At 43.0% G+C, this 13,653-nt stretch overlaps 1 protein-coding gene across 1 annotated transcript in view; it reads right to left on the bottom strand.

Moving 5' to 3' along the window:
* LOC145391604 (putative neural-cadherin 2) overlaps nt 1-13,653 on the bottom strand; it is a 187,059-nt gene that overhangs the window by 63,383 nt on the left and 110,023 nt on the right. The window contains exons 10-16 of the mRNA XM_080266148.1: nt 12,297-12,473; nt 11,094-11,493; nt 9,458-9,660; nt 7,996-8,159; nt 6,802-6,970; nt 5,217-5,432; nt 4,850-4,987 (exon numbers count right to left, since the gene is read on the bottom strand). Of these exons, the coding sequence (XP_080122274.1) occupies nt 4,850-4,987; nt 5,217-5,432; nt 6,802-6,970; nt 7,996-8,159; nt 9,458-9,660; nt 11,094-11,493; nt 12,297-12,473 (1,467 nt within the window). The remainder of the gene's footprint in view (nt 1-4,849; nt 4,988-5,216; nt 5,433-6,801; nt 6,971-7,995; nt 8,160-9,457; nt 9,661-11,093; nt 11,494-12,296; nt 12,474-13,653) is intronic.

Here is a 13,653-nt window from a genome sequence, read left to right as displayed (position 1 = left end):
TCATTTCTCATAAAGCCATATATTCTCAAATAAGATCACGTTACCATATTTCTTTATAATCTCTAAATTCTAATCATTACGTTGAGGGTGGTGGCCAAAATATTCTTGCAATACAGTACAAATTTATATGTAGTACAAGAGTATATTGGTTTTCAGACAATAATATAGACAATATAAGCGTTCTATCTATCTATCTATCTATCTATTGTCAGACGCCTCAATCCCATTTGGGGTGGCCACAAACAAATCCCCTCCATGTCGCCCTGTCCCCCGCCATTTCACTGCCCTGCTCCCAACTCACACACCCCTCTCTCATATACCTCTCCACCCCAACCCTCCATCTCATCCTCGGCCTCCCCCTCCCTCTTCCCCCCTCCACCTCACTCGCTTACACTCTCTTCGTCAGTGAAAGAGTTGATAAATTGGCAAAAAAGGCTACCACGAAAGACCACACTGATATTGAATGTATTAGAACACTTAAACAAATTAAAACAAAATTTAAAAAGTGTCCGAATGAAAACAAAATAATAGCACAATAAATAAATACATAATGAGACCTAGTGCCACTATGAAACATTACAAGGAAGTGGCCAGTAAGATACCCTTTACATACGGAATAACTAGTTGTAAATGGAAAGACTCTTTATGTACAAGATTACGACTGGGATATAAATATTATTGGGAACTTGGTATCACATGTACAGACGACGATACTAAATGCAAACTTTGCAGTGAATCTAGATCACACACCTTAAAACATTATGTATTAGAGTGTAATATACTGAATCAGTATAAAAATGATAATATAGATAATGTGACCAACCAAGTCATATGGATGTTCGAACATGGCAAAGTATTTGAAATGATGAAAAAATTTAAAAACAAAATGTATTATATGATCTATTGTAAAATATAAATGTACGTATATTGTATATAATAACAAATGATATGTTTTAGTGAAACTAGAATGAGGCTAAAGGCTGCCTATGCACCTTTACCCTTTTGGGATAATTTGTATTGTGTATATACTGTTTATCTCATTAAAATTTATCATATCAAATCAAATATCTTCGTCAGTCTTTTACCCTTCATCCTCTCCACATGGCCAAACCACCTTAGTGTGTTCCTCGTAACGCTTCCTAACACAACCACATCCACACCACAACGCTCCTTTATATCCTCATTCGTCAGCCTGTCTCTCCATGTGACTCCACAGGCTCCTCTTAAAAAACTCATTTCCACTGCTCTCACTCTTGACTTGTGTCCTTCCAACAACGTCCAAGCTTTACTTCCATACGTTAGAGTTGGTATCACAATACTGTCATGTAGTAACTTTTTCACTTTCAGGCTCACTTCCCTGTTTCTTATCACTGCTTTTAAAGAACCAGCAACCTTTCTTCCCTGCTGTACCCTTTCAAGCACTTCACCTTCCAAACATCCATCCTTACTCATCACACTACCCAAGTACTTTAACGTACTCACATTTTCCAATTCCTCACCATCCAACCTCGCTGTACATTCACTGACTTCACCTCTCTCAAAGACCATCACTTTACTCTTCCCTACATTCACCTTTAGATTCCGTTTCTTACACACTCTCCCAAACTCATCCATCAAACCTTGCAGCTCCCCTTCATCTTCACTCAACAGCACAGTATCATCTGCAAACAACAGTACAGGGAGTTTCCAAACACTATCCTCTTTCACCAGGGCCACTCCGACATCCACTACCCTACCTTGTACCTCTTTTATTACCCCATCTATGTACAGATTGAACAACCATGGAGACATGACACATCCCTGTTTCAACCCAACCTTCAAAGAGAAAAATTCACTTAGTTCACCATCCACACGAACTGCAGCCTTAGCACCATTATACATACTCTTCACAGCATTCAACAACTTCCCATCTACTCCATATATTCTTAATACTTTCCACAAACCATGTCTATCCACCCTGTCATATGCTTTCTCCAAATCCATGAAAGCCGCATACAACTTCTTTCCCTTCTCTAGAAACTTTTCCACTAGAGATCTAAGAATGAATATCTGATCTACACAACCTCTTCCCTTCCTAAAGCCTCCCTGTTCTTCTCCAACTAATTCCTCTGTTCTTTCTCTAACTCTGTCAATAAGTATCCTACCATACACTTTTCCTATTATCCTAAGAAGACAGATGCCCCTATGATTACCACACACTTCTTTTTCCCTTTTCCTTTGTACAAGGTAATAATTATACCTGACTTCCAATCCTCCGGGACTCTACCTTCCTCCCAGGCCAATCTGCACATTTTCCACATCCATTCTACTACTATATCTCCCCCATGCTTCAGCATTTTACCACACACTTCATCAATTCCTGGGGCTTTCCCCAATTTAACTTTCTTCATTGCTTCCACAACTTCTACGAGTATCCGACTGATTTCTTCCTGTCTTCTCACCTCCCTCCTTCTCCCAGTCATTCCCCAGCCACTTATACGCGCATTACTTCCATCCTGTATGTTCAACAATTCCTTAAATTGTTCTCTCCATCTGCTCACTTTTTCTCCCTTCTCCACTAGTAATCTACTATTTTTATCTTTCACTCCCCTGCAAACCTCACTTCCACTCTGTCTTACTCTCTTCACCTCTTTCCAGAATATTCTCTTACAGTCCCTTCACTTTACACTCAAATTCCTTCCAAATTCCTCATCCACTCTCTTCTTACTCTCTCTTACTAATCTTCTAACCTCTCTCTTTCTTTCTATATACAGTATAACTCTCTCAACCGCCTCTCATCTTCTTCCACGCCCCTATTTCTCATCCATTCATTGTATGCTTTCTTCTTTTGTGCCACAGCCTGTCTCATCTCTTCAGTCCACCACGCTGTTCCTTGCACCCCCTCCGTCGTCTCTTCATCCCACACACCACATCACATGCTGCACATATTTCTTCTGTAAATATCCTGCACACACCTTCCACGTCACCCATCTGCCCCAGTTCATATTTGCCCAATCGTTCCCCCACTTCTCTCTTATACTCTGCCTTTTTCTCATCCTCTTGTAACATTTCCACTCTCCTTGCAACTATTCCTTCCTCTCGTCTTTCCCTTCTATTTCTCCATCTTACTTGGATCCTAATTCTGGCCACCACCAAGTAGTGGTCAGAAAGTCCACTCCACCAACCTCTATAAGCTCTTGCATCCATTACACATCTTCGCATCCTTTCAACCACACACACATAATCAATCATTGCCTTCCCTTCATTCAGTTCACCACCCACCCTTCTCATCACTCGCCATGTATACCTGTGGAACATTTTGTGCCTGAAGAGGGTATTGGCTATCCCCAACCCCCTCCTAGCACAAATGTCCACTAACGCACTGCCATTCTTATCTATCTCAGCAGGCACACCCCACTCACCAACTATTCCATCCACCTTCACATTCCCTACTTTACCATTCATATAATCGATCAAAAACACTCTCTCATTCCTTCCAAACTTTTCCATGCACACTTTCACATTTGTCCAGAACTCTTCTCTCACTCTGCTTGCACAATCTTGTGTTGGCGCATACACACACACAATCGCCCAAATTTGTATTCCAACTTTCAACCTTACCCACACAATCCTTGACCCAAGTGATCCATACTGTCTTATGCTCTTCTTCCATCTTTTACTCACAACTATACATACTCCTTCCTTTGCCCTCTCATTCTCACCTACTCCTGCACATTATATCCCATCCATACTCCCATTCTCTCACACTTTCTCCTCTCCATTTTGTTTCAGTTACTCCACATACATCCACTTTCGCACTCTGAAGCACCTGGACAATCTCTCTCTCACCTCATCATTCGCTCCTCTTACATTCCATGTTGCCATTATCAAGTCCTTTGTCCGGTCCTGGGTCGTCATCTTTAGGTCAGTCCTTGTCCGAGGCTTCTTGTTTGTCTTTTTAGTTAGTTGTTTTCCGAGGAGGGGCACTAACCCTCCGCCAACCCTTTTAGTCACCTTTTACGACAAGCAGGGATACTGGGGGAGTATTCTTGAAAAACCCTCCTACCCCCAGGGGGGGCGTTCACTCACCAAAAACATCAACATATGGCACTTTCTTTTACAACATTACCGCCTCATCACTTCTGCTTGTTTCTTCCTCTGTCTTATTTATTACTATGTTCTCCTCCTCGGGAATCACTTTTGCCTTGAATTTCATTATTGGAGAGACCGTGGTACAACATGTCTTTACTGGCAAGGTCACTGCTAACAGGTGAGTTGCCGAGAAAATGGCGTTCGGTTGGAAGGGGGGTCAGGTGGGGTCAGGCATTATCCCCACCTGGCGTTCGGTAGAGGAAGGTCTCCCACATATGCCTACCAAAAATTACCCATGAAACTTGAAAAATGTGCAAATGACGGACCTTGCAATTGCAAAATGTATGGATACATTGTCGGGTGTCACCATGACAAAACGTGGTGACGTATCCATATTTTTTTTTTTTTTTTTTTTTTTTATGTGTCCGACTCAGGGCATAGGCTCCACAGCCTGCTCTCAAGGCCCAGTAGTCCTCCTACATACCATACTCCTCTCTACATGTCACCACTTCGGCACTAACACCCACCGTCCATATTGAATACATGCTAGGGCTGTCTCATACAGGACTGGTGTATTGGTATTAGCGGGGGTACTTTTATGACATGTCGGCGGATCATCTGGTAGATCAGGAAAGTGTGCTTTCATGAAATTCAAATCCTTAAACTGTTCCCTGCCCCAGCCGGGATTCGAACCTGGGTCCATCAGGACTGCAAGCCGCCTCGGGGCAAAAAAAACATGGATCATGCGGTACTAGACACGAAGAAACGATGACTCTACCTGAAGAGGCAGTGAAGTGGAGGGACTGGAAGCGGCTGGGGGGTCTAGAGGGCCGTCGTGGATTTTCTGACGATTGTCGGGGTTCAATCCAACTGTTGTTGCTTCCATCACTACTGTCAAGTTAGTAGCTGCCTCTAGCTAAGAAAATAAAGGCAATATCAAAATGATGGGTATCTATATCAGAGTTTGGTGTAATACAGTGTGCAGACACCCTGGCTGGTTATGTGTCAGTCCTCATTAATCTAATATGTTTAAACTACTAAGCAATAAGTCTTATCAAGGTCACGACGATAAAATGACTAAAAGAGATATGCACTCTTCTGCAAATATGAAAATATGCTATACAAAAATATGTAAAGTCACGGACCGGCTTGGCATGCAGTGCCAGAAGTCCCCGCAGCTTGATGGGGTCCATGTAGCCAGTGTCTGACACCTTGACACTCAGCCACATGGCAGTTACAGGGGCTGCCACTGAGAGTAGGGCAGGATGGCCCTCCACACTCAGCACTTCCACTGTGTGAGCAGCACCACCCAGCACCCGTCGCACTCCCTCCACAACCCGCCCCAGACCGCCCCTTCCATCCTGGAAAAAAAAAAAAAAAATGACCATTTTTATATGGCATGCTTTCGTCATTTAACTTCGCAGTACATGCAGTACTTTTAAGTCACAAAAACAATTCACTATGCCGGCAATTCCACAACATAATCATTTCATGCACAACACTATCACAACATAAATATTTCGACATAACCTTAACAAAACCTCTGGAGCAACTAGTGTTGGTTTTTCTGGGGTACACTGGGTTCAGGTCCAGTCGAGCCTCGGGTTGTGGCAACAACTATTTAACATGCTTGGGAATCATCAACCATCATCATCATCATCTACATCATAATCATCATCATCTAATCCTGTGTTGCCCCAGAGAAGCGTAGGTGCCTAGGGCTAGGGAAGTTGGTCCTGACATTTAAGATGAGAATAACCAACCTCACACATTCCTGAGTGGCATAACGGAAGCAATGTACCCCAACCAACCCTCGGATATAAACCTACACAAGCTCAATCCGGTTGGACTGCCTTAATTAAACATTATTGCATTTATCTTGCTCAGATCAAGATGCAACAGCTAAAGACTGTGTGTGTGTGTGTGTGTGTGTGTGTGTGTGTGTGTGTGTGTGTGCTCTGTATCCTGCTCTACAACCTGGTATGCATGAACAAGATGTAAAAGTGCAGTGAACTATGAAAGAACACTGACTAATTATTCATGTCTGAAGACAGATACCCGTAAATGATTGTGATGGTCAACAATATAAGAGTTGACAAGATGGAAGTGTGGAGGATTGTCTTATCATGCATAATTGTAATGCATAAGGCGTGGTGATTCAAGGATCACGACGAGGTTGTGGTAGGGTTGTATTCATGCTGATAGTGATGAAGATTCTTCGGTTTCCAGACTGAGGAAGTGGAGAGATCTAACACTACAAAACCACTTGGGGCATAAGAGTGCAGTATTGAACTAACCTTGGAAACTGAAACTCTGACAACCGTGGAAATTATAATGCTCAAACAATCTGAAGGTTACATAATGATGTGGGACTGACTTCATTGCCTGAGAGCTGCTTTCGGAATGCCTGACTGTTACTTGTAAGACAAACTTGGTTAGTATCTGGATGTAACATGAAGATGTACAACTCTGAAGAAAATGTGTTACTAATGAAACATTAATGTGCATAGGGAATGTGATGATCCCCTGTGATGGCCTTGGCGATGGTGTTACCTGAGGAATCCAGTCTCCCCCAGATAAGAGTTCCAGCTCCGGGGATGGTGGTGGGGGGACAGGGAGGTGCTCTCTAAAGGATCTACCTGGGGGGTTGACACCTGAGGGATCCAGTCCCCCAGGGGTGGGTAGTCTTACTTGAAGGGTCCATCCCCTGCGGTGGTGTGAGGGTGTTACCTGAGGAGTCCATCCCCGGGTGAGGGCCTCAGGTGTGGTGGGGGTGAGGGTGAGGGGGACAGCATGGGCCAGGGCGTCGGGGGACAGCACCCGCACCATCACCGTCACGTTAGCACCCACGTCTTTCTGGCCCCACAGTCGGTCACTCACTGCCAGACGTAGCTCGTACCTGCATGTAAACACAGGTACTGCAGCTTGTACCTGCACATACACACATGCAGCTGCAACTCATATCTGCACTTACACACATCTCAGATGCAGCTCATATCAACATGTACCCACTCACCTACACTGCATAAATGCTGGTCTGCAGTGTCAGACAGGTTCGTCTTAGAAGGTACACCTACAGGTCAACCGCAACTTGAAGTGACACATACACTCAGATCTCATGTGTGCACGTATGCATTCTATAAATACAGCTGTTACTCCGACTGGTGTTTTCTACCACCTGACTACCAGTAATATAATACTAAACCTGATACACTTCACATTCCAACATCTCACTGACAAAAACTGAAACAAATGAGAGATATTGCTTGCCATGAATTATAAAATTAGTATCCAAATGCAAATAAAGATATTTTCATAGATATGGTTTTGTGTGTGTGTGTGTGTGTGTGTGTGTGTGTAATTCACCGGGTCGGTCAGGATCACTTGATGGTCGTGATCGTCAGCTTTTTACGCTCCCGGAAGGGAGCTGAGAGCTCATATAGTCCGATCTAAGGGCAAGGCTGTGACCTTCACACACGCACACACCCGTCCCCTTGCTCAAGGGGGACAGTAACCACCCACTTCGTCAGTGAAACTTTTCTCAACCTGAGCGAGGCGCGAACTCCCGTCCACCAGTTGGCAAGCGGGAACGTTACCACTGCACCAGCGAGCGGTGTGTGTGTGTGTGTGTGTGTGTGTGTGTGTGTTTGTGTGTGTGTAAAGTCTTAGAAATTCCTTATTACTGGAGTTGTTACCAACAAATGTTTGGAGTAAAAATTGTTAGATATAATAGTTTTCTCTATGGAAGACATTATACTGTAGCTGTGATGGATTGCCTCTCACACACCATGGAAGCATATATGTAGGGACGACCACCGAACACAACGACTTTGAGAATCATCATGCTTCTTTAATGGCCTAATGTGATCTATGCGAATCTAGGTCAATGAAGAAAAAGAAAAAGAAATGTGTGTTGCAACTCACCTTCCCTCCCTGACCTGGCTGGAGGCCACGAGGTTGCCAGTGTGAGTGTTGAGGGAGAAGAGCGGGTGTGGGGAGCCAACCCAGCTGAACATCTTGTCGTTTAGATCCCAGTCGTCTGGATCCTCCACAAACACTCTCCCCAGAGGGGCTTCTGCCGCACCACCCTGACATTAAAAGTGAGGATGATTTGCTCACTGTGTGTTGGAGGTGCTGTCCAAGTTTCTGGGTGTATGTCCTAGACTAAGGACATTTAACATATAGTAGGCAAATCATTGAAAATATACAAAAAAGTAAACCTTGTTGTTTTCTTATCTGAATGTACTCTTTAAAGCCATCCTCTATCCTTCAACTATCTGTGTGTATTGTTCGTCAGTTCCTTTGGTACTACAGTGTATGTTCCCTCCCTCACTTGCTCACTTTATCATCTCCTGCCTAACCTCCCTTATCTTTCTCCTCTTGCCTCTAGTCACTTACTGTCACTAAACTCACATAATCTAGCACTTAATCTTTAGTCACCTTCAAAGTTCCTCGCTTTCCCACATCATTCATTCCCTGTACAATCAAACTCGCAGTCCAGAGACAATTCTTCCTCCAGCCCTTGGCCATCATGTTAAAGCCAGACCCTTTTTGATGTTCCCTTCACTTCAACGACCAATAATATTCTTTGGGTGTTCCTAGTCCAATATTAGATCCAACCAAAATGCTTAATTCATTAGGCTGTTGGCTGGATTCTAAGGAAGATGATAACCAAGTGCTACTGGTCAAGAATGTGCTCATCTAGAGGTACAGATCTGGATTCACTCAGCATTCCTGTGACTAAGTTCCGTGTCAAGAGTATCAACCGTGACCATATTTAAGCTAATCACCACAGTCCATTCTAAATGTAGTACAAATCTGAGCTAATCACCACAGTCCATTCTAAATGTAGTACATATCTGAGCTAAATCACCACAGACCATTCTAAATGTAGTACAAATCTTAGCTAAATCACCACAGTCCATTCTAAATGTAGTACAAATCTGAGCTAAATCACCACAGACCATTCTAAATGTAGTACAAATCTGAGCTAATCACCACAGACCATTCTAAATGTAGTGCAATAATCTACTTTTATTGAAAGTTCAACAGGTAGTAATTAAAAGAGCACAGTCCCGAAATAGGAAAATCTATCTATCTATATACCTAGGCTGCTTCCCCCAAGGAAAGGGAGGTAAATACCTCCATCTTTAACCAGTGAGGCAACATTCTAAGTTCTAACTGAACATTATTTTTATAAACCTTTCACAATGCGCAATGTGCACTCTGTCCTGTACTTTTACTCGTGCCTGAGGACTGATATCACTGAAAAATTATTGTCACAAGTTGAGGTAAAATTGTGTTGGTTATTTTTCTTTGGTCACAGGCAGACACCTTGCAGTTTATCATGTATTTAATATTCAGTGAAGGTAATGCCAGAACTCACCTGAGGCTTCCACAGGTAAACGATCTTCGTACCCGGCTGCATGGGATTATCATTGATGTCATCAACAACGACAGTGACAGTGTGAGTAGCGGTGAGGCCGCCAGCATCGGCTACAATCACTGCCACCAGCAACTGGGGATACTGCTCTCGGTCCAGTGTGGCCACAGTCCGCAGTTCGGCTCCGCCTCGACCACTGTCAAGATCTGTTGCACACGGTTACCATAGAATGTCATGTTATAAAGGATATATGAAGTGTTGCAAAGAAGACTGGGAAAGATAATGACACATGAAGATGATGCAGAGAAAGGTGAACTAAATGATAAAGGTAAGATCTGTAAGGATACAGGTCATGAATATTTGTAAGCACATCCACAGAAAAACAGACCTTACAGAGCTTTCTATCAGTCAAATTATGATGGACAGCTTGCTTTCCTATGTGATGACACAATTCTTTCCTGTGACTGACGAGATACCTCAGCTATGAAGTTGGTACACGTCTATACAATGTCCCGAACCTTCCCTGACCTGTAAAGTACCGGGTCATGTACGTCTAGTGTTCTTTAACAATTAGTTAAACATTCACTGCATCATAATGCTGTCAGGTGAAAATACTGTGGTGCTGTGCCAATGTGTTGTCGGTAAAGTGAATGGGTAATGACAATTTTCTTCCGAAATTCGGAGTGAGACTGTGGATCATGCTCATCATAACCGTTTATAATTTTCCTCCAAACACTCATAGGATAGGTAGAGTCTAGGAACCAGAGTAGCAAACAGGGATGTAGGTACAGCCAAACAGGTATATGCAAAACCCAGTGAGTAACTTTAGACAAGAGATCCATCTACTCATTAAATTTGTGAAAAGTTCAATTCGGCATTCCAGTCACAAGGCACCTCCATAGTCATTTGAGAAACCATCGAATTAAAAACATTTGCATTTCTTGCCATGTGCATCACACACATGACATTCATTCCAATCTCTATTAATACTTGCTGGTTTTCAGCTTTCTTACCTAATATCCTTATATATTTTTGCCCCACAAAATACCATGTATTCATCTCATCACTTCTGTTAACATCAACCATATCCTCACACATCCCTGTTATCTGCAACTATATTCGCAATTTCTTTTACCACCCTAGTCATCCTACTATGCTACATGAAGACCTACAAGATTATTAGGCAGAGTCTGTTGCAAAATAATCCATTGCTTTTCACATTCCCCTTTTTTTTGGATATCAGTATTTCTTATCTTGTTTGTTCTATACATAACATACCAAATTAAAGATACACTTGACATTTCAGATGTCCTCTTTTGCCATCCAGGACAGTAGTTGTTCCAAACTCTGTGATACAAACTCATAACCATTACCTTTCATAATTAAACTTATGTAAACAATGAACATTTCAGATAATACCATTCACCCTCGTTTGGCCTGGGCAGTGATACCAAATCATTCACTACATCTCTGTTCACTCTCACACGTGTTCTCTGATAACAATGGAAAATCACTATACAGCACAGTTCCAGTTTCTTGTTTGCATTTCCTGCTGATACTTATTTATAGTATATCACAAGATAAAAGATGTGCCACATAAAGACCAATGCATTTGATGAACTTATCGTCTTATACTTACGGGAATTGAAGTCAAGGGCTATGTTGTCCATGATATGCTGTGGGTTGGTTGGCGCTAACGTGAACGTGAATGGTGGGCCATGGCCCAGCGCCCACACGTCCTCATCAGTGGCTGTGAGGACCCCCAGGTGGGTTGGAGCTGCGTCCTCGGTGACGTGGAAGAGGGTGGGTGGCAGGAGGAGGGGTGGGGTGTCGTTCACGTCGGTGAGGGTGATGGTGAGGGTGGCGGTGGCGGTGAGGGGTGGGTGGCCACGGTCCACGCCCAGGATCCTGGCCACACCCACAGTGCCATCAGGGGCCTCGCGGTCCAAGGCACTGTGCAGGCTGACTCCACCTGCAGAATCCACACTGACAGCGCCCCACCCACCCTCCACACGATAATCAACTTCCTGATGCCCACCCTACAAAGCCAAGGGATGAAAAATAATTTCTGATGAACACTAACAAAACTCTTCCATTGGCAGGAGCTTCAAACAGCTAGATTTAACTGTCTAACAGCAGTCAGAATAAAACACCTATGCGGGTACCTGCTCACTGAAAGGATAAGCAGACATCAGCCTTAAACAGTGTCCAGTTCCTGACTGACAGCAAAGAGACACTGTTGTAGTTTTCATTTGGTACATTTCAGGTACAAACACTAAATTTCTGTTAAGTAAGAAGAAAAATACCAACCCTACAACATACTGTGGGAGTACACTGTGCTGAATAGTCTGTTTTATATATCATCATCATCATTATCATCATCATCATCATAATCATCATTCGGACCTCCTTTCCCACCTTAGGGCTTGGTGAGGAGTAGCAACGTCCACACAGCCAAAGTTTGCCCAGTTCAATGGGTCAAGCTTCCATTCACTCATCATTCCAGCCCTCGAAATCATGGCTCCATCAGATAGGCAAAAAAAAAAAAAATCCACCACGTTCTGTAGCTTCACACACACACACACACACACACACACACACACACACACACACACACACACACACACACACACACACACACACACACACACATTTTATATCTATATCTTTCTATCTATATATATATATCTATATCTATCTATCTATCTATCTATATATATATAAATATATATATATATATATATATATATATATATATATATATATATATATATACACACACTCGTATATAATACAGTAATGCAAAGCTAAACACTGGTTGCTTAACAGCCAAGTGACTTACGCCATCTGGGTCTTGTGCAGGGAAGGAGGCAAGGAGGGTGCCAGGTTTGGCGTCTTCCCTGACAGTGATGTGTGCATTCTGGCGGGTGAATTGCGGCGGGTTGTCATTGACGTCCCTCAGCCGCACCACCACCCATGCAGAGTCCAGGTGCCGGGCGTCCTCCCATCCACCGTGACCCTAAGCAACAGATCACTGGTGAAATCATCAGGTAGAGGGCAGTGTCTTGCGGTTCACATGGTTTGTATTGCCTCTTCCTAAGCAACATATTTTGCTTATTGCAAGTTACAGTCCTCTTTCGTGGTATCCTAGTCATTCTAATGTCGGCATACTTTGCACAAATAATGCACATCATTATGTTAACCACACTGATGCAAAAATACTAATATGGAAGAGGTTTAAAACATCTTCGTTCACGAGAATATGGAGCCCTGACTGAGTCTTTTTTTTTTTTTCTCCTTTCTCTCCGTGACTGCCAGGGTTCTCTGGGATGCAGCAATAATAGTAATACATGCAACCAGCTTTGACCCAATGATGTGATCAGCAATCCTTAACATCAGATACAGTCTGTCAAAAAACTACCAGTGTGCATTTGGCATGAAACAATTTGACACCATGGACAATGATTCCTGAAAAAGCCTGATTAACATTGCACATCACTGGTAAACCCGCTTTGATTAGGATGATTTACATGGTGTGGTTGTGACAGTACCTGGGTATAATTACTATATGTATACTCAGCTGATAATAGATAAACCTTCTTCAGAGCCTGCAAGCAATATTCGCCATTCCAGATATCATTGCACCCCTTCCGCACGATTTTTTTTCGACTGTAGGGGAGGGTGGTGATGATTCAGACAGTGGGATGGTTTGGACAGTGAATTCCCTGAGAAACGTATGGGACCTAGAGACGTGTGATCTTGCGTGAAAGTGGGAGAGTTTGTTTACTTCGACCACACGGAACCTCCAAGCTAGAAACCCCTTGCTTTTTGATGCAAGTCAGATTTTATTTATTATTATTATTATTTTTTGTTTTGCATCTCGTATATAATAATTTGAGTGCATATAGTAAGCTTTACCTTTATGAATACGCCAAGCATTGAACTGTGCATTATCAGGGTGAATCTGTGTTGCATGTAGAACTTATTGCTATGAGAAAGGAATGTTAAACTCTCTCGGGTGAAACTTCAGGGTACCCATCAATTAAATACATAGATTAGGAATTATTCGGACAGTTGAGGAGGGGGATGGTTCGGACAGTTGAGGAGGGGGATGATTCGGACAGTTGAGGAGGGGGATGGTTCGGACAGTTGAGGAGGGGGATGGTTCGGACAGTCCCTACTATCCCTCCACCACTACC

Source organism: Coenobita brevimanus, chromosome 19 (assembly GCF_032717465.1).
Source record: "Coenobita brevimanus isolate Jiangsu-jjx chromosome 19, ASM3271746v2, whole genome shotgun sequence".
In the NCBI taxonomy this organism is placed as follows: domain Eukaryota; kingdom Metazoa; phylum Arthropoda; class Malacostraca; order Decapoda; family Coenobitidae; genus Coenobita; species Coenobita brevimanus.
The sequence above is the reverse complement of the archived record's forward strand: the minus strand, read 5'-3'. Positions and strand labels throughout refer to the sequence as shown.